Source organism: Nymphalis io, chromosome 28, assembly GCF_905147045.1.
Source record: "Nymphalis io chromosome 28, ilAglIoxx1.1, whole genome shotgun sequence".
In the NCBI taxonomy this organism is placed as follows: domain Eukaryota; kingdom Metazoa; phylum Arthropoda; class Insecta; order Lepidoptera; family Nymphalidae; genus Nymphalis; species Nymphalis io.
In genome coordinates, this window is record NC_065915.1 from 6094146 (window position 1) to 6114723 (window position 20578).

General features: G+C 36.2%; 5 protein-coding genes across 5 annotated transcripts; 2 read left to right on the forward strand and 3 right to left on the reverse strand.

Moving 5' to 3' along the window:
* Nucleotides 1-680: 680 nt before the first annotated feature.
* LOC126779031 (chorion class B protein PC10-like) lies at nucleotides 681-1278 on the reverse strand. The gene is made up of 2 exons (XM_050502780.1): nucleotides 1264-1278; nucleotides 681-1196 (listed from the first exon to the last, which is right to left on the reverse strand). The coding sequence occupies exons 1-2, from the start codon at nucleotides 1276-1278 to the stop codon at nucleotides 681-683; spliced, it is 531 nt and encodes a 176-aa protein (XP_050358737.1).
* A 1455-nt stretch (nucleotides 1279-2733) lies between these two features.
* LOC126779032 (chorion class A proteins Ld24-like) lies at nucleotides 2734-3069 on the forward strand. Its single transcript, XM_050502781.1, has one exon. The coding sequence runs from the start codon at nucleotides 2734-2736 to the stop codon at nucleotides 3067-3069; it is 336 nt and encodes a 111-aa protein (XP_050358738.1).
* Nucleotides 3070-6515: 3446 nt separating this feature from the next.
* LOC126779223 (chorion class B protein PC10-like) lies at nucleotides 6516-7537 on the reverse strand. Its single transcript, XM_050503146.1, has 2 exons — nucleotides 7449-7537; nucleotides 6516-7021 (listed from the first exon to the last, which is right to left on the reverse strand). The coding sequence occupies exons 1-2, from the start codon at nucleotides 7494-7496 to the stop codon at nucleotides 6536-6538; spliced, it is 534 nt and encodes a 177-aa protein (XP_050359103.1). The 5' UTR covers nucleotides 7497-7537; the 3' UTR covers nucleotides 6516-6535.
* An 8621-nt stretch (nucleotides 7538-16158) lies between these two features.
* Nucleotides 16159-16874, reverse strand: LOC126779250 (chorion class CA protein ERA.1-like). Its single transcript, XM_050503180.1, has 2 exons — nucleotides 16803-16874; nucleotides 16159-16497 (listed from the first exon to the last, which is right to left on the reverse strand). The coding sequence occupies exons 1-2, from the start codon at nucleotides 16851-16853 to the stop codon at nucleotides 16159-16161; spliced, it is 390 nt and encodes a 129-aa protein (XP_050359137.1). The 5' UTR covers nucleotides 16854-16874.
* Nucleotides 16875-17273: 399 nt separating this feature from the next.
* On the forward strand, nucleotides 17274-18385 carry LOC126779230 (chorion class B protein PC10-like). Its single transcript, XM_050503156.1, has 2 exons — nucleotides 17274-17327; nucleotides 17859-18385. The coding sequence occupies exons 1-2, from the start codon at nucleotides 17280-17282 to the stop codon at nucleotides 18333-18335; spliced, it is 525 nt and encodes a 174-aa protein (XP_050359113.1). The 5' UTR covers nucleotides 17274-17279; the 3' UTR covers nucleotides 18336-18385.
* Nucleotides 18386-20578: the final 2193 nt, after the last annotated feature.

Consider the following 20578-nt stretch of genomic DNA (forward strand, 5'->3'; position numbering starts at 1 on the left):
TCCATATAAAAGTTAATTTATTTATATTGAATTAAATTATAATAATAACAGTTATGTTGTCGCACTAAGCCTGCTCTTTTCTTTAGAAGACTTAGAGTTTATTCTATCAAGCTACTCAGAGATATCATCTGACGCAGGTTTTCTTTACGAGCCAATCACGAGATGAAAAACAAACTTTTTTTTTAAACACATTTTTATCTCAACACGACTTTTATGACCTTGACCTTACAGCCTTAATCATAAACATTACTTAGTGACTAATCAGAATTGCGATTCAAAGGGGAAACACTGCTAGCATTCTTGCCACCATTCCACACGGTCACGAATTGTACAGAAAAATTAACAGTTTTACAAATAAAAATTAAAAATAGTTTTAAATTTTTCTTCGTATTTATTTAAAATTTAACCTTAAAATTATACATTTTTTACAAAATACTTAGTTACTGGATGTATGAGAATACAATAAGTTGCGTGTCACCTAATTTTATCGACTTACACGAACGGAATATACCAACGTTTGAAATATGAAGATTTCACACTTACATTTATCTGTCAATTGAAATTGTGTATTCATAACCGTTAAGCTGTGTACGTAACATAAGTAAGATTTTTTGGGTCAACCAATAAAATAAATAATGAAATAAATTAGTACTTTATTTAATAACATAAATATAAATAACTTAATAAAGAGGTCCATAGCCTAATCCGTTAGGAAGGCCGTTGTAACCAAGACCAGCTGGGTGTCCGTTGGCATATGCTGGAGCTACCGCTGGCTCAACTCCTTCACTTACGATGCCAACATTGCCATTACCGCAACCGTAGGCGACTGCACCCTGGCCAGCAGCTGGCAATGGACCCTCTAACGCCACTACACCCAAGAAAGGTAATTGACCTGATACAGCCAATGGACCTTCAATTACTAAATTTTCAGACTGCACTGTAACACCACTTGCTGGGATTGGGGAGGAGCTTGTTACTCTAAAACCACCTCCGCTTGTGATACTTGTGGCAGGAGCTGAATTAGGCCCATAGGGTACGCCATTGGCTGCCAATGCGGCTTCGTATGCTAATCCATTTGCTCCCAAGGGTGCTCCATAGGCCATACTACTAGCCAGAGCAGCATTTTCAACAGCAGCTAAGCCAGCACCGATGACACCACCGTTAAACCCCTTACCGATGTATTGCCCCGATATTGTCTGTAACATGAAAAACACATTTCATAACCACTTGGTAAATCCATTACTTTATAGTTCGAAATCATACCTTTACGATTTTCATATTTAACGAAAAATCAAAATTTATTCTGAAATTAAATTTTTAATTTAAAAAATACTTCATTGAAATAGTGTAAAATATATAAATTAATAAAACATTAAGATTTCTATGGTGCGTGATTCGGCGCGGCGATTATTCACGCACGGCCGATAACGACAGACAGCTACGCACCGCACCGAGGTTATTCCAACGGTGCGTGTTAGTCTTTTTTTATCGAATAAGACGGCGGACGAGCATATGGGCCACCTGATGGTAAGTGGTCACCAAACGCCCTTAGACATTGGCATTGTAAGAAATGTCAACCATCGCTTACTTTAAGATTTTAAGTCTCTTGTGTCTGTAATTACTCTGGCTCACTCACCTTTCAAACCGGAACACAGCAATACCAACACTACTACAGTACTGCTGTTTTGCGGTAGAATATCACACACACAAAGCTCTACCACCAGTAAAGTAGTCTATGTGGGTCTTGAGATTGGAAGCTAATTTTCATTATTCCAAAATGCTAAATGGATGAGAACGTATCGCTGCCGCTACGGCGCTTGCACCGCAACTTCGAAGTAACCGAAACGACACGGTGCATCAGTGCGGGCTGGTGCGCGTCTGTTCGTAATATCACGCACCATAGGAAGCTACCTTTGTTGATACCGAAATAATCTTTTAAATAATATAGTTATAAATACCTGAAGAAGACCAATGGAAAGACAGAAAACAATTTTAAAAGACATTGCTTTGATTTTATCGAATCTTGATTGTAAATTGAATAATTTTCATTCCATTACATCTTTTATATTATAATTATTACAAAACAAGTTCATAGATAAACTAATCAATCATTTGTAATAATTATTATCAAATGTAATTTTTAGAATCGTTTCTTACATAATATTTTATCTTTATACAGATAACATATTACAAAATAAAATAAAAACTGAAGATAAATATTATGGCTTGTAAATTTTTGAATTAATTAACAATATCGTGTCGAAGTATTATGTACTTTTCAATTTTATCTTTTATTTTTATTCAATCATTTCTAGTTCAGGTATGTTAAAAGGAAAAACTAACTAAAATTGTTTTAGAATATCTCAAAGTAAATACTCAAAAGATTTTTTTTATCTATGTTGCGTGTATGTGTGTGTGTTTACAATGTTTTCTGTAGATGTAAGAATATCATTCAACTACTCCAATGGCATAGCTAAGATTATTTTTTTATTGCAGAATGTACTTAGTCAATATGCAAGTTATGGAGCTGGTATAGCGAATCCAAATGGTTTTGGTGATGTAAACCCAGCTTATGGTCAAAATTATGGCTTTCAACATGGCTTGGCGAACGGCTTGGGACCAGGCTTAGCACATGGTTTGGCATCTGGCTTAGGACCCGGCGTTGGACCTGGCATAGGGCCTGGGATGGGACCTGGCATAGGGCCTAATGTGGGACCTGGCCTAGGGCCTGTTATGGGATCCGGCATAGGGCCTGGTATAGGTCCTGGCTTTGGGCATGGCCTTGGACCTAGCTTTGGAACTGGTTTGGCTATGAATCCATACAATACAGGTGCAGAGTTAGCCCTTGATGTAGCAACAGAAATGAGAGGACACAGTGGGACTGGCGTCGGTGATATAGCGGTTGCTGGTGAAATGCCCGTGGCTGGTACAACTCTTGTTGCCGGCCAAGTGCCAATCATAGGTTCTGTGAGATTCGCAGGAGACGTGCCAGCCGCTGGCATAGTTTCAGTATTCGGTACATGCGGGTGTGGATGCGGTTTTGGCACTGGCAGTTATAATCTAATTTAATATTTAAATAAAAAACAATATTTAATTACTTTAATATAATAAATCATTAATTTATTAAATATGTGTGCATTAATTTTTCCTTTTTTTAAATTTTATATTTTTTTTCGAATGATATTAAGATGGGGTCTTGTCATACTGACGTAACTGATACGAAAACGCATTTTAAAAAGAATTTTTCTAATACAAGACTCTACTGTATTTATTTTATTATTTAATTACTCTACTGTATTATTTAACAACTAAGTCTTTAGACTTCTTTATTTATTGCCTAGCTAATCGTCCCGGTTGCACGGGTAGATAAGAAGAAAAATAATTTCCGTAAGACTTCGTCCGGAAAGGAATATTTGGGATAAATTTCAAGTCAATCGGGCAGATAGTTGAGGAAATTAAAAAAAAAAACATCCGCGGACATTCATACCGAAATATCGTTCACACGAAGAATGTACACGCACAGCTTAAAGAACACAAACAAAATCAGTCAGCCTAGACCGCGTACAATAAGCTTAAGCTTTATTCAATAATTTGCCTGCTGATATAAAAAATTGTTCGAGCACGCCTGCCTTTGAATCAAAGTTAAAAAGTTTTATTTCTAAAAATATTTACGATTAAAACAACACATTCACATTTCAAAAAAACATACACATTACACACACAAACACACACACACACACACACACAAACGTTATTAAGTAATAAAGCCCTTTTTTTATTTTATTTTTATTTATTTTTTATTGTTAGTTTCTAGAATCTCCATTTCTTTTTATGGTTTGTACTGTATTTTGTTATAACATTACATTATCTGTCAATTTTTTTATTCAAGATTGTCTACCGTTTTTACTGTGTGAAATTTGTTAAATTGCTCTTTAAGTGAACTGTTGAGTAATAATAAATATATTTAAACTGAATCTCGTGATGTGTGATATTTCGCTTATATATTGAATGTAGTAATTAATTGACAGTCACTCCGGGTCACACTTGGCACAAAGGTTGTCCATTGCCATACAACGCGGAAATGCGGCCTGCATTATATAGCTTTGCGTCAGGTGGGAATCGGGAGGGACTATTTTAAAATTTGACTAAAATAATAAAAAATTAATAATCTAAATTTAAATCAAATACTATGTAATGATCATGATTTCTGTAATATAAAAGAAAAGTAATATTGTAATCAGATACACGATTTATAACTTAACCTAAACTCAATATATTAAATATATTCATTATGACAAACGTATTCGGCATAGACGCCACTCATATGTACATAGCCCTCTAGCGTACTATCAAACTAGTTACTGGTGGTAGAGCTTTGTGCAAGCTCGTCTGGATAGGTACCAACCACTCATCAGATATTCTACCGCAAAACAGCAGTACTTGGTATTTGTTGTGTTCTGGTTTGAAGAGTGAGTGAGCCAGTGTAATTACAGGCAAAGGGGACATAACATCTTAGTTCCCAGGGTTGGTGGCGCATTGCTGATGAAAGCGATGGTTAACAATTCTTACAATGCCAATGTCAATGGGCGTTGGTGACCACTTAGCATCAGGTGGCCCATATGCTCGTCCGCCTTCCTATTCTATATAAAAAATATATATATTTAAATCGGTTGCGTTGATTCTATTTGTTTGAGGTAAGTCTATAGTTTTGAAGACGTTTTCGTCTTTCAAAAGCACGTCGAGCATTCCTCGATAAATGAAATTAGATAAGGTAATAAGACGGTCACCCGTTTCGAGGTGTTTTGCTTATAGTATTATTTGTAGTAAATGTAATGTGTGAATGAACTTGATTTCATATCATAGTATCTGGCTTCAAAAACAAGTAAGTTAAAGGGGTATTAAGCTAAATTGTTATTATTTTATTTTATATATTGTAAAAATAAATAACATTATATTTGCAAGGGTTGCGTTTGATCAAAAATATAAAAGTATATAAATTTCTGGATAGAAAAAAATAACGAAATATCTAGATCGACGGGCCGGTTAGCGTGGTTGGTTGATACTTGCCTTTCACGCCGAAGGATGTGGGTTCGATTCCCAACCGGGACAGACATTTGTGTGCATGAACATGTCTGTTTGTCCTGAGTCTGGGTATAATTATCTATATAATTATGTATTTACTAAAGAAAAGTAGTATATGTAATTTTTTTTTTATAGAATAGGAAGGCGGACGAGCATATGGGCCACCTGATGGGAAGTGGTCAGCAAACGCCCTTAGACATTGGCATTGTAAGAAATGTCAACCATCGCTTATACAGCCAATGCGCCACCAACCTTGGGAACTAAGATGTTATGTCCCTTGTGCCTGTAATTACACTGGCTCACTCACCCTTCAAACCGGAACACAACAATAACAAGTACTGCTGTTTTGCGGTAGAATATCTGATGAGTGGGTGGTACCTACCCAGACGAGCTTGCACAAAGCTCTACCACCAGTGTAATATAAGTAATATATCAGTTGTCCGGTTTCCATAGTACGAGCTCTGCTTAATTTGGGATCAGATGGCTGTGTGTGAATTCCATTCAATTCCAAAATCCCAGGATATTTATTTATTTATATTTATTATCTAGTCTTTTAATTTTATATTATCGCAATGCAGAGGTTTTTAGGTAAAAATTTAAATAAATAATTTAATAAAATTTTCAAATAATCTAAGTTATTTGAGATTATTATTTATTTGCTAGCCTAATGTCGAGATTTGGTCAAAGTCGAATTCACTTCATGACGTACCTACATCATTACGACTTACCGAGGAGAGCAGGACACCCTGCCGAAAAAAAGCCAAGATGGCCTAGTGGCTAGAACGCGTGAATCTTAAGCGACGATCGTGGGTTCAAACCCGGGCAAGCACCACTGAATTTTCATGTGTGTGTGAAATCTGCATGTGTCTAATTTCATTGAAATTATGCCACATGTGTATTCTACCAACACACATTGGAGCAGCGTGGTGGAATAAGCTCCAAATCTTCTTCTCAAAAGGGAGAGGAGGCCTTAGCCCAGCAGTGGGACATTAACAGGCTGTTACTGTACAATGTTGAGAATGACTTTTTTACGAAATTATAAATATATCACGGAATTATAATAATTTTTTTATTATTTAGAACTTGTAAGAACTGGCGATTGAACCTCGTTAAAATATAAATCAAACTAGCATAACCCGCGGTTTTCCCTGCGTGGAATTCAGTTTGTGGCAAAAATCCTTCAAAATCAATTTTAACATACATATTGCTCACTTGAATCACAGACACAAAATATTGTTTTGTTTATTTGTATTTTGATAACTCATATAAGGCATATTAAATAAAAAGACTGACAGATATTTCATTTTATTTATTTGTAGAGATAAAACTATTTCAAATTTCAACATAATGTTTTTTATAGGTAACTAATAAATTGAGTTGTAATAACTATTAACAATTCTTTTTATATATATACATATATATATAAAAAAACAAATTTCTTTAGTATTTATATCTATAAGAGGGCACCACAACCACAACCAGCACGAGAGTAAGGTCCAGCCAGTGGACCGACCCCGTAGCCAAGAGGACCGTAGCCGTAAGCATCAGCAGCATAGCCAAGTGGACCTGCAATACCAATTGGGGCGATGTCTTCTGCAACAATAGCCACTTCTCCGTTGCCACAACCGTATGAGACGGCACCAGCACCGGCAGTTGGCAGGACACCTTCTAAAGCCACCGTTCCTAAGAACGGTAGAACGCCGTTAACCGCGAGGGCTCCTTCAATGGCGTTTTCGGATAAAACAGATACACCGGTTGCTGCGATGGGAGAAGCGCTTGATACTCCAAAGCCGCCTCCATTAGAAGCAGCAAATGCAGCTGGTCCATAAGCACCGCAGGGTCCGGCAGTTACTGCTAAAGGAGCAGCTGCGGCGCAGGGTGCTCCTGCTGCCCAGGGAGCTCCAGCAAATCCAGCGCCAATGCACTGAGTAGCGATTGACTGAAACGAGGCATATTTTTAAATAACTGCTATTATATAATAAATAGAGTAATTCTTATGATAGCTATGAAGTATGTTTTCTTAATTTCATCTTTCTACGTAATCTAATGATTTCCCAGAATATTCTAGATTCATGATTTAAATCCATAGTAAATCAGCACCTACTTGGCGATAGAGCTTTCTGCAAGCCCGTCTCGGTAGATGCCACCTATTCATCACATATTCTGAGTAAGCCAGTGTAATTACAAGCAAATCAAGTGTCAAAACATTGTAGTTCCCAAAATTAGTGGTGTATTGGCGATTTAAGGAACGGTTAATATTTCTTACAGCACCTTTGCTTATATTAGAATATTAACTTAATACTATATAATAAAGAATATAATCTTAATTTTGGCGTTAATAATGTTATTAATATTATATAATATACCTGGATCATGAGCGCCTGAGCGCAGACCAGAAGCACAGCCTTGTACATGTTTACTGTTTGAGTTTAAAGTTGGGAATGTATTTATGAATATAATTCAGCCTTTTATACTAATTATAAATAATTAAATGTAATAATAAGTTGTGAAAGGAAACGTGACATATGATTAGTTGGTTGATAGAACACTATTAGACATGTTTGACATAATTTCGTATTATTTGTAATAACTTGATGATGTTACGTTTTTTATGTATGACAAAATATTTAAATGTGTTAATTATTATTTTTTTCACAAAGGCTTTACTCAACAAATGGGGAGCCAAAGTATATCAAGGGAATTTGTCCAAGATAAGAATTGCCGACCTCAACTTAACATAGTTACCTAGCTCAAACTTGAAGCTTGTGATTATGATGATGAAATCTTCCTGACTGATTTTGGTTACTGTGGCTCTTCTCAAAAGCGGGTGGACAACTACGCAGGACATATAGTATTGGTAAGCGGCAAATAGGTCACCTGATGTTAAGTGGTTGCCACTTCCCATAGACATTGGCGCTGTAACGAATATTAACCATTCCTTAGATTGCCAATGTGCCACCAACCATCGGAACGAAGTTATTATGTCCCTTGTGCCTGTACATTGGGTCACTCACCTTTCAAGCCGGAACGCAACAATACTATGTATTGCGGTTTAGCGCTAGAATATGTGATGAGTGGGTGGTACATATTCAGCCGGTCATTAACAAAGCCCTACCACTGAGTAATATAGTGTACAAGGGTTTTTTTATAGAATATAAAGGCGGACGAGCATATGGGCCACCTGATGGTAGGTGGTCACCAACGCCCATAGACATTGACGTTTTAAGAAATGTTAACCATCGCTTTCATCACCAATGCGCCACCAACCTCGGGAACAAAGATATTGTGCCTGTAATTACACTGGCTCACTCACTTTTCAAACCGGAACACAACAATACCACTAAAGCACTGCTGTTTTGCGGTAGAATATCTGATGAGAATGTGGTACCCACCCAGACGAGCTTGCACAAATCTACCACCAATAACAAGTAAGTGTATGCACAAACACAGATGCACTCTCTATTTCCCTTACTCTCATAATCCGATGTAATGGCAATTCGCAAACCTAAGTCAAGGTTACGCTTGTGTAACGGATTAACACGCTTTCTGGGACATGGGATGCAAACACTGAAATTTTCGAAACACCTGTTTGCTATAAAGAAATTCCTGACAGAAAAAATTAAAAAAGTTTATACTGGCCCGACTTGGGAGTTTTAAGCCATCAGGATGTGCTGCTTCATCTACATTAATACTATAAATGCCAAAAAACTTGATATGTCTAATAAGACGTAACAGATAAACCACTAAACCGATTTCGATGCAATTTGGTATGAACCGAGCTTAAAACTTAAGGAAGGATGTGCCGTCAGCACATCGCCTTTTTAGTTGTACTCCATATTTGGCATGACGAAATCATAACAATTTATTATTAGATTATTATAATACATTAATCAATCAGTCAGTACAGGGTACTCAAACAATTGTGATGTGTCGTAAATAAAAATATATTATTCCTTCGGTCTTTGAGTATTGCCTAGCCTCATACCTGGACCCGTCTCTGAATATTATATACCTCAATATCTCAAGATAGCCTACACGCCAAAGTGGTGAGTGACCCCTACGTGATAGCCTACACGCCAAAGTGGTGAGTGACCCCTACGTGATAGCCTACACGCCAAAAGGACACAGACTACTTTCATTTACCTAGAAAAGATATCTAGTAACCTATATTTTAGAATTACAGAACAATTTATGTAGTGCTAATTACAATAACAGAAATACACTAAAAGAAAAATCGCATTGTAAAAGTATTTTTGAAACACTGCCTAAAATGGCGGCATGTATGTGAGCAACATAACCAATGTAACAGAACAAAATTGTATACATAAACTTAAGAAAAAAAAAAACAAAATATTCTTATCACAGAGATCATACATCTACAAAATCAGCAAATCAATCAACAGTATTACAAAAATACGCTTCTATTTTTAAAATTATGTCACTCATAATTATAAAATCCTAAATCTTATATTGGGTCAATACTGTAACTGATGTCACAATGAAAGGCACGTTTACAAAAATTGCAAAATTATTATACAGACGTATAAAAGCTGCGGCGAGTAACTAATGAATATTGTCTTACGATCGTCTCAAATAACTAATTACCATGTACTCCTTCGGTTTCCTCCTCATCTGCGTCCAAGCTTGCTTGGTTCAGGTAAAATATTGAACCTAATTTATTACTAGTATGGCACATGTTAATGAGTATTTATTTTCTAGTTAGTTCTTTTCGTAAACTAAGCTTGGTTTTGACATATATTCTTTATCAATTGGTACCATTTGGACCAGTTGGTAGAACACGTTAAGCAAAGATAGCGAGTCATAACCTAGGCAAGCATCTCCGAGATTTCATGTGCTTAATTTTATTTGCGTTTGTTTTCCTGCTTGTGATAAATAACATCGGAGGAACCCTGCCATGTGTTTATCCTGAAAACGTGATATGATGTCTGACCGATTTCGGCCACACCGGCCAATCTCAAGACAGATTGCGCAGGATTTACTGGTGGTAGGACTTTGTGCAAGCCCGTCTGGGTAGGTACCACCCACTCATCAGATATTCTTCCGCAAAACAGCAGTACTTGGTATTGTTGTGTTCCGGCTTGAAGGGTGAGTGAGCCAGTGTAATTACAGGCACAAGGGATATAACATCTTAGTTCCTATATAAAAAAGGATCTATTTTAGTACACAAGTGTGTTCGCAAACATACACACAGAAAAGAAAAGCTCGATAACTCTTTACTGTCTCAAGTCTTGGTTTGAAACCAGTACCTCGACGTCTGCTACTCGTACTATAAGTTGGTCACCAATCTAACGATGCAGTAAATATAACGATGAAATGGCTAGTAGAAAAAAGAACTGGCATTTAAAGTATTTTTTTTAACTATAATGATTAATGTCCTATTTTTTCTTTTGTTTTATTTAGAATGTCTACAGCCAGTGCCTAAATGGTGGCATTGGACCAGGATTCGCCGGCCCAGCCCTAGCCTGTGAAGCCGGTCTTGCTGGCCACGCCGCACTGGGCTGGGGTGCTGGCCTCGCTCCCGCTGCCATTGCCGCTTATCCCGGATGCGCTGCTTACGGTGGTGCTGGTGTTGGTGATGTAGGTGTGGCTGGGGAGATGGGCGTCGCTGGTACCACTGCAGTCGCCGGTCAGGTGCCGATTCTAGGTGCCGTTGAGTTCGGAGGTATTGTGCCAGCCGCTGGAACTGTCTCCATTTCTGGTAGCTGCGGCTGTGGATGCAACGGTCCTTTAATCATATAAGATTTCATTTTTAAACGAAAATAAAGTGATTTTAGAGTAATTATATATTTTTATTTGTGTCCCAATTTGCTTGGTTGACATAAAATATTAAGCCTATTTTATTATTTTATTATTCCTTATGTTTCTATGGCAATATAATATTAATATAGTTCTATATGATATATTATTATAGACTGTATATATAAAATGTCACATATGGTAACCATTTGTAACTAGGTCAGTTTTTAACATATTCGTATAAATATTTCATTAGACTTAACAAATATGTGTAAATTGAAATATCAGCTATTTACCAAAATATTGCACGTATAAAATCTGGTAACAAATGATAAATCTAGATACAAAATGCATTAGAAAAAAATGGACAAGTTATCCAAGGTACAATGGACCTCATTTACTTTGGAACGAAATAGTAATACTTTGAACAAATACTGTAATTGGTTATTACTGGATACCAGTGAGTTCTATATACCCAGGTTTTTGCAGCAACTCCAAAATAAAAGCGGTTAGCTATTTATTTGTTACAGTGAGATGGTGACAGATCTTTATTTAGTATCTTTGGAAGCTGCTTCAACAATTTAGTCATAAATTGATTCTAAATTAGTTACTTAACATTCGACTTAATCTAATATGATTACATAATGCCACGGGAGTATACACACTTCCAACTTCCAGACTCAGGACTGATACAAGACTGACGGGCCACGGCCTGGGGCTTGCAGTCATGACCTCGGGATTTGAGGCCTTATATCGTCGTCAGGTACATAGCAAGGGTGCTAAGTTACAACATAGCAACGATTTCTTTAACAAACTTAAAAATAAAATTGATTGTACCAAATAACACCCGTACCATATTTTATTTATATTTATATTACAGTTCAAATAGAGCTTTTTAATAAATATTATGCTATGCTATCGTATCATGCATAAGCAAATACATACTAAGTATAAACTAAAATCTAAATTATGCTCTGTCATGGGAGCGCTTCTAGAAGATAGTTCGATGTTTACCGACATCTGTTAGATACATAATAACTCTATGGTAAAACTCCATCTAGAATACCTAATAGAAGTATGGGTTACTGCAGCTAAAACACACTTAAAGCAAATTGAAACGTGACACTATCACAAATATATAAATATAAAACATGCATATTAATACATAAATTATTATATAAAAATATTCAATCCAAATTAACACTTACAAGAAAAGGAAAAACACAAAGACGTATAACTAGACGTAAGAACAATATTTACTTAATACCGCCCCGAACTAACTACGGAAGAAAAAATATACTGTACGAAGAGGCAGAACTATATAACAAATTACCTATATACAAAATGTGTATATATCAGGTGAAACTATTTTGTAGTATTTACAATATAAATAAATAAAAATAAATATGTAATAGTCGTAGACTTGCCATGTAAACGATTTGTAATAGTGGCCTTACTTTTTTCCTTTTCCGCACAACAATGTTAAATTATAACAAGTTTAAGAAATTACTAATACCCACTTGTTCCATAATTTTTGTATTTACTTATATGATTAACGTGTATTTCTCATATTAAGCAAATTGTATTTTTTTTTAGTAATAAATGTCTTAAGCCATACGTAAAGTGCTAAAATGTACTTCTTAAAAAGTAAATGATAAATTACCTTTGGAAGAATGTTTTGACAGTCATATACACAGTGACAGCGCATAGATCATTAGCACCCGGTCCGCGTGCTAACTCTGCCGCCGTCTTATTTTTACAATTGATTTGAGGCATTGTAAAAAGAGTAGTTACTCTTATTGAATAACACTAATCGGATACGTGAAAATTACGTGAATTTGTTGACATATGAAAAACATATATATGTCGCAGAATCAAAGATAAGACGCTCTAATTTAAGACGCCATAATACAAGTACAACGCCGTCTATAAGTGGTTCTCGGAAACGTCAAGTAGTACGCTTGAGTAAGGTCGATACAGGAATTCAGACTGCCCACTTGACAGTTAATGAATAATGAGTTGTTAATGATTTGACATCGGACACTTAAGGTTTGCTGAACGCTCTCGAGCTGGGAACTTGGGAAAGGAATTCCGGGGCGAACGGTCGTCTTCTTGTATCGAACTTTCTGCGTTTCCAACCACTTTAATCGGCGTGGTTTATTTTTATTTTGTGATTATCGATTGTAAGCGAACAAATAAACAACAGTTGTACGAGACTGAACTTTTACTTTGCGCCTACAACATGTCTGATAACGGCTCCGACAACGAATTGCCCCACGTGATCAACACCATATAGGTACATATAGGTAAAAAAAAAACAAAGTGCCGCTCGGCGTGAACCACACCATCCGCTCCCCCATTCCATACCGCTGCATAGACAATGTTATTTTAAAGCACCGAAGATTTTAGAACGTACATGTTTTGTTCCTATTTTTAATTTCAATAGACGACACGATTAATCGAATAAAAATAAAACTATATTTAATTGACAATTATATTACAATTTATGATAATAAATGTGTATAATTTAAAAAATATATATCACGCATTTAATTGTAAAATTTAAACTATTATAAATATTGATTATACATTATACATTATATTATAAATATTGATTTGACATTCGAAAGAAGAAGACACCGCACTGTTTAACTAATGTCCCGATAAAAAACATTCATAAGTAAGGCTGAAAATGACTTAAGAATATTAAATTTAGATTTTAATTAGAACCTTACAATGTTATCCTTATATGGATTCAATTCCCAGGTCGAGCCAATAAAAATTTATTGGGTTTTTCTGTCAGAAAATTTTCAGTAACAGCCCGGAGTCTGAAGTTGGAAGTGTGTACACTCCCGTGCCTCGGGAAGTACCCGGTCGTGTCGGATTGCCGTTCCATTGGATTATGAGAGTTAGGGAATAGTTTATTGTGTTTATTGAGCACTATAATATATCTTGCGTAGTTGGCTAATCTCTCTTGAGATTGGCCGCCGTGGCCGAAATCGGTCTGGAGGACATTATTATTATGCTTATCTGAAATTGCTTCAAAACTAAAGCAATATATTTATATATTCCAAACATGGAGCTGAAATACATACTGGGGTTAATACATTCCAGGTTAACAAACATAAGCTAGGACAAATAAAAAAAAAAGGTGCGAGTGCCAAGGTCAAATCAATTCTTTTTTTCAATTGTCAGCATGTGAGCTCCCATACTGATGTTATACTGACGTCATCTGACGCTCGAAGTGAAGCCCCCAAAGTGTACCGCCCGCTAAGAAGCTTAAACATCAAAATGCCTAAATAATCTTACAGTAATAATGCTATTACAATTAATAAAATTATTGCTATTTTGCAAAACAAACTCGAAAATAACCGTGCAATACGCTTATGCAATGTCAAAATATGATATGCGACAATGATCTTAATAAACATAGCATTTAGAGGATACACGCAACAAAATAGCGTATCACGATAAGAAAGGTTTTCAATATTTCATAGTGAAGTGAGTTCTTACGAAACGGCACTACGTAGCTTCACAGCGGCCAAGGGATATCAATTAAACATTTGATTTTTTCGTAATTAAAATATCACAATGTATAAAATAATCTATTTAATTTTCTATTTAATTGTTACACATATAAAAATACTTTATTTACATAATGAAATATTTGAATGCAGAAAATATTGTTCTGCTGTTTTCTTAGGTATACTATGAGACTTTAGTAAAGCGTGGTGTGAAAGATTTGCATTTATATACCCTATTCCAATCGAAGATAATAATAATAATAATATCCTGGGACATTATTCACACACGACCATCTGATCCCAAGCTAAGCAGAACATGTACTATGGAAACCAGACAACTGATATACTACATATACTACTTTTGTTTTGTAAATACACACATAGATAATTACACCCAGACTCAGGATAAACATACATGTTCATGCACACAAATGTCTGTCCTCAGAATGAACAAATAACCCTCGGCGTGAAAGTATCTACCAACCACGCCAACCGGCCCGTCAAATAAACCTAGATTTACATATTCGATCCGATTATTCTATTATTATTTATTATTGGTTCTGCTTTATTATGCGCTACAAAGAGTTCTTGATTAATTTACCTTTGTTTATAATACAACACGATTCGACTTACTAGCTATTAACACTTTAATTTAACTTCCAATGTAGCGACTACAGCTTCGCAACATCGGACATTAAAAAACGCCATTATTTCGCGAGTCCATAGTGAATATCATAGACTATTCAAGATATCGACCAATGATATCGCGTCAATTCAATATCAAAGTTGTTTTTTTTTCTATAGAATAGGAAGGCGGACGAGCATATGGGTCACCTGATGGTAAGTGGATCACCAACGCCCATAGACATTGGCATTGTAAGAAATGTTAACCATCGCTTACATCACCAATGCGCCATCAACCTTGGGAGCTAAGATTTTATGTCCCTTGTGACTGTAATTACACTGGCTCTCTCACCCTTCAAAACGGGACACAACAATACCAAGTACTGCTGTTTTGCGGTAGAATATCTGATGAGTGGGTGGTACCTACCCAGACGAGCTTGCACAAAGCCCTACGACCAGTGTTTATTTGTCTTTACTCCACTTGTGGTTGGAATAGGCTATACGTACCTCAATCTTTAGAAAAAGTTTTTTAATTAAAAAAATAGACAATTTCAAATAAATTATGACGCCATTAAAAAAAAATGAAGATGAGCATATAAAATGTGGTAGTCTTAGAAGGATCGATTTTTGGCCCTCTTATATACTTATACAATAATAATAACTTATATAATACGTGTTTTTTTTTAATATACATTAGAGTCATCGAGAAATCGTTTTTCTCGAGATTACAATTTTGATGTATTTTAAAGTTTATTTAAATTTTGTCGTCGGGTCACGTGATATTATTTCTTTGTCGTCATATAAATAGCACACTACGAATAAACAATACAATCAAAACTAATATTATAGATGCGAATGTAACTCTGTCTGTCTGTTACGCTTTCACGGCTAAACCACTGAACAGATTTTGATAAAATTTGGTATGGAGCAACCTTGAACCCAAGGTAGGACACAGGCTACTTTTTTATTAAAACCTACCCTCCTCCCCTATATCACGAGCGAAAACTAGTTTGCAATATTTTAGTTTATACTACATCAAACATTTTACTTCTGAGCGTTTTGGGCACACGATATTTATTCCATACAAAAATTCCTTGGTAAATAAAAATAGTGGTACGATATTAATATAATATTTATTCAATTATATGCCAGTTATCATTATCATATCTTTTTAGTAAAGGTAAGCGCCATTGCAGCCACATCCGCAGCTACCAGTAATGGAGACAGCTCCAGCAGCTGGCACAATACCTCCGAACTCAACAGCACCTAAAATTGGCACTTGACCGGCAACCAGGGTGGTACCAGCGACGCCCATCTCACCAGCTACAGCTACATCACCGACACCAGCACCACCGTAAGCAGCGCATCCGGGATAAGCGGCAATGGCAGCGGGAGCGAGGCCGGCACCCCAGCCCAGTGCGGCCGGGCCAGCAAGACCGGCTTCACAGGCTAGGGCTGGGCCGGCGATACCTAGTCCAATACCACCATTTAGGCATTGGCTGTATACATTCTGAAAAAAGACAAAGTATTTAATACGCTACATTCATTGACACATCTGATATCTGCCCAACAATATTAAATTTGAAGCGAATAAACGAAGCGAGTATCTGTCTTATATACAATTATATATATGTATATAAATATATAACACCCTTCTTATTGCTTCCATCGGTAACAAGAGAACTGGACTTAGGTTTGGTTTTTCGCCCATAGTCAAATTGCGATTGAGCAGTATCATTGCCACCGCTACACGCGGTCATGATTTAAACAGTTAATGTAATTGAATCTTATTCAAATATTGAATTAATATTTTACCTGAACCAAGCAAGCTTGGACGCAGAGGAGGAGGACAGCGAAGGTGGACATAATGGATCGTTTGTTCGACGAGAGGAGTCAGACAATAATTTTAAATTAATTGCTTATGTTTTTATACTATTTTCATACATCAATTTCATAATAGGCAAGAACGTGCCCATTACGCCATTTATTTTAATTTTATTTTTATAACAAAAGTATGAAATGATTAAATATTTGAATATTTAGAAAAATGTTGTCATATCAATATTCGTAGCAAGCTTTAGTGAATTTTGAAAATAATGACGCCATGGATTAGTTGATTTTGTAAGTTAATAAATCTATGTAACTTTAAATATTACATATTGGCCTATTAAACAATCACAGATTGTCACGTTCCTTTTCGCAACTATTACTAGTTTCTATATATTCAATTTATATAAAAAGCAGCTATTTACCTATTTGAATTATAACCAAGGCAGTTATTAAGCAAGTAACATGATTAAGGCTGTATTCTTCGTTTGCGCTCAAGCGCTTTTGATCCAGGTAAGGAATTGTTTTTTTTATCATTGAATAGGTAGTCGGACGCGCTTATGGGCCACCTGATGATAACCACCAACGCCAATAGACATTGGCATTGTAAGAAATGTTTACCGTCACTTACATCGTTAATGCGTCACCAATCTTGGAAACTAAGATGTTATGTCCCTTGTTGGCTCTCTCACCCTTCAAACCGGAAGACAACAATATCAAGTACTGCTGTTTTACGGTAGAATATCTGATGAGTGGGTGGTACCTACTTAGACGAGCTTACACAGAGCCCTACCACTAGAAAATAAGCTTCAGTTTTTTAGTACTTTTTTGACTATCAATAATTTAGTGAAAATTTTAAGATTAATATTTTAAAAAAAATCTTTGACTTTGTTTTATTAAATTACAAAGTAAGTTTTTTATTAAAATTTAAGTCGAAAACTGTTATCTTATCGATAAAATGTTTTCAAGTCGCAATCCAATACATTTATTAGAATGCATTATTATACTGAAATTATTCCATGTTATTGTTGTATTCTATTTCAGTCTATCGCTGGACAGTGTATTGGACCCAGACTGGCCGCTCCATGCGGTACTGCTTGGGCAGCTGCTCCCTTGGCAGCTCCCTGTGCATTTGAAGCTGCTGCCGTCCCAGCTTCGAACGGCGGTGGACTCGACGTATTAAGTGCATCTGCCATACCACCAAGTGGAGTATCAGTTTTATCTGAAAACGCCATTGAAGGAGCTCTCGCAGTGACCGGTGCTCTGCCGTTCTTAGGAACTGTGGCTTTAGAAGGTGCTCTGCCGACTGCTGGTGCTGGTGCTGTCAATTACGCCTGTGGTAGTGGAGTCGTCACCATAGTGGCTGAGGATATTGCCCCCGCTGGAATAGCTGGTCCACTTGGCTTGGGTGTTGGTCCTCTGGCTGTTGATGCTCTCGGCTACGGTCCCCTCGGCTACGGTGTCGGACCTCTCGCTGGACCTTACGCTCGCGCTGGTTGCGGTTGCGGTGCTCACATATAAAATATAATAATATAAAAGCTTTAATATTTTCAACGTACTTATATCACATTATACAAGAATATAAAAAATAAGCGAATTGTATTTTTTTTTAATTCTCAAAACAACCTTTATAACATATGGGCTATATATATGTAAGCGACAATTTATATAAAAGCGTTTTTATGAAAGAGCGTTTTAAAGAATTATCATATTTAGCTCATCTTTATCTTCATTGGTAATTTGGTATAGACTTTCTCATTGGTCTAGTGGCTAGATTTAAGGCCACAGATCCGGAGATGTTTTTTTTCTGTCGAAAAAAAGAAGAAAGAAAACGTCGTTCGAACACATTACAGATGATGAGAATCAGTAACAGTTAAAATAAAGTCGTATGTTACTATAAATAAATTCTAAAAAGGTGTGCTACAATAGTCGGATCACTATATTTCAATACGAGGTATTGGTATACTGGCGTACCTCACGCCTGCGGAAAAAAGACCGCTGCGATTTTTTGCACTACTTACATCGTGACGTAATTAGAATCAACTATTCAGTGTCTCAGCCACACGATACATTGCGAGTCTATAAACTCTTACCTGAAGAAGCTACTGTTTTAAGCCCGCAGTGTGTTTCAACGCAGCTAATTTTAGCGTGAGTAAAATAATGAGTGTTGTACGCTCCCCGCCACATTGCTCACCTACTACACCTACAGGTGGCGGCTCCCAACCGGATCAGTCCAGCAATCAACCCTATATGGATGAACGCATGATTCGAGAACTCCGGGAGCACAGTGAACGAGAAAAGAACATTATTATAATTGGAATGCCAGAACAGACTACGTTTCCCGTTGAGTTACGGGCAGAAAAGGACGAAGCCGCTGTTATTGAAATTACCAACTTAATTGAAATTAATATTTGTAACCCTATAAATGTATTCCGTATTGGCAAGTACCAGGAAGGAAAAAACCGCAAAGTTAAAGTATGTTATAATTCTCTTGATATAGTCAAACAACTCTTACGACATAAAAAAAAACTGCCTACAAATATAAAAATAACTTCCAACCAAATTCCTGCCCAACATAAATACCTGCAACATCTCAAAGAAGAACTCAAGCTTCGCCAAGCCAATGGTGAATCTGACCTTACAATAAAATATGTAAAAGGAGTATCCAATATAAGACAGACAGCTTCAAAAAACTCCAATCCATAAATACCTTCACTAACAAAACTACCACAACAAATAAATACCAAGTAATTAACTCATATGAACAGTTACAGATAAATAAATCAAGACTAAACTTTTTATACTTAAACGCGCGAAGTATCCGAAAGAAAGGCAAACTAGACAAACTAAAGTGTATTTTGAGTTCGATTAAAACAACGACGCATGTGATTTTAATAACGGAAACCTGGATACACAATGAAACTCAAGCCCAGGAACTTCAACTTATAAACTACACGCATTACTTTAACTATCGAACAGAAAAACAAGGAGGAGGAGTCTCAATCCTTATTCATAATAATCTCAATCATACTCTTTCTGAATCTCAATATATTGGTGGAAACAATTATTTATGGATAAGAATAGAAACCCTGGCCCTAGAAATAGGGCTTGTGTATAATCCCGGCTGTACAAACTACAAGACGTTTCTTGAAACCTACGAGACACAACTCCGACAAAGAGGAAGAGCAATCGTCTTTGGTGACTTCAATATAGACCTTCTGAAGACTGGAAAAGAAGAAAAACAATATAAAACACATATCGATGATACCGGATATGAAATACTAAACAAAGTAAAGATGTATTATTGTACCAGACACTCGACAACAAGGAAATCTATCATAGATCATATATGCAGTAATTTAAAAAACAACTATTACCACATGGCACTAATTAACACCTCGATGTCTGACCACAAACAAATTCATCTGGAGTTAAAAAAGTTCAAACCTCCACCCAAGATACATTCTAAATATGAAGCTATCGACTACTCCAAACTACATACAATAGCCAAGATACTTAAAATTTACAAATCAGACTCGGAGTTTACACGCCTAGAAAAAGATATTAAAGAAACAATAAGAAGATGTAAAATAACAAAAACAAAAATATTAAGCCCATCGCAGAAATACTGGATCAACAAGAATGTAATCACCAAAATCAACCAAAGAAACTGCTTGTGGAATGAACTCATACAGAGTCCATATGATAAAAAGCTAGTGAAAGATTTTATAAAACAAAAAGATGATACAGCTAAAATGATCCAA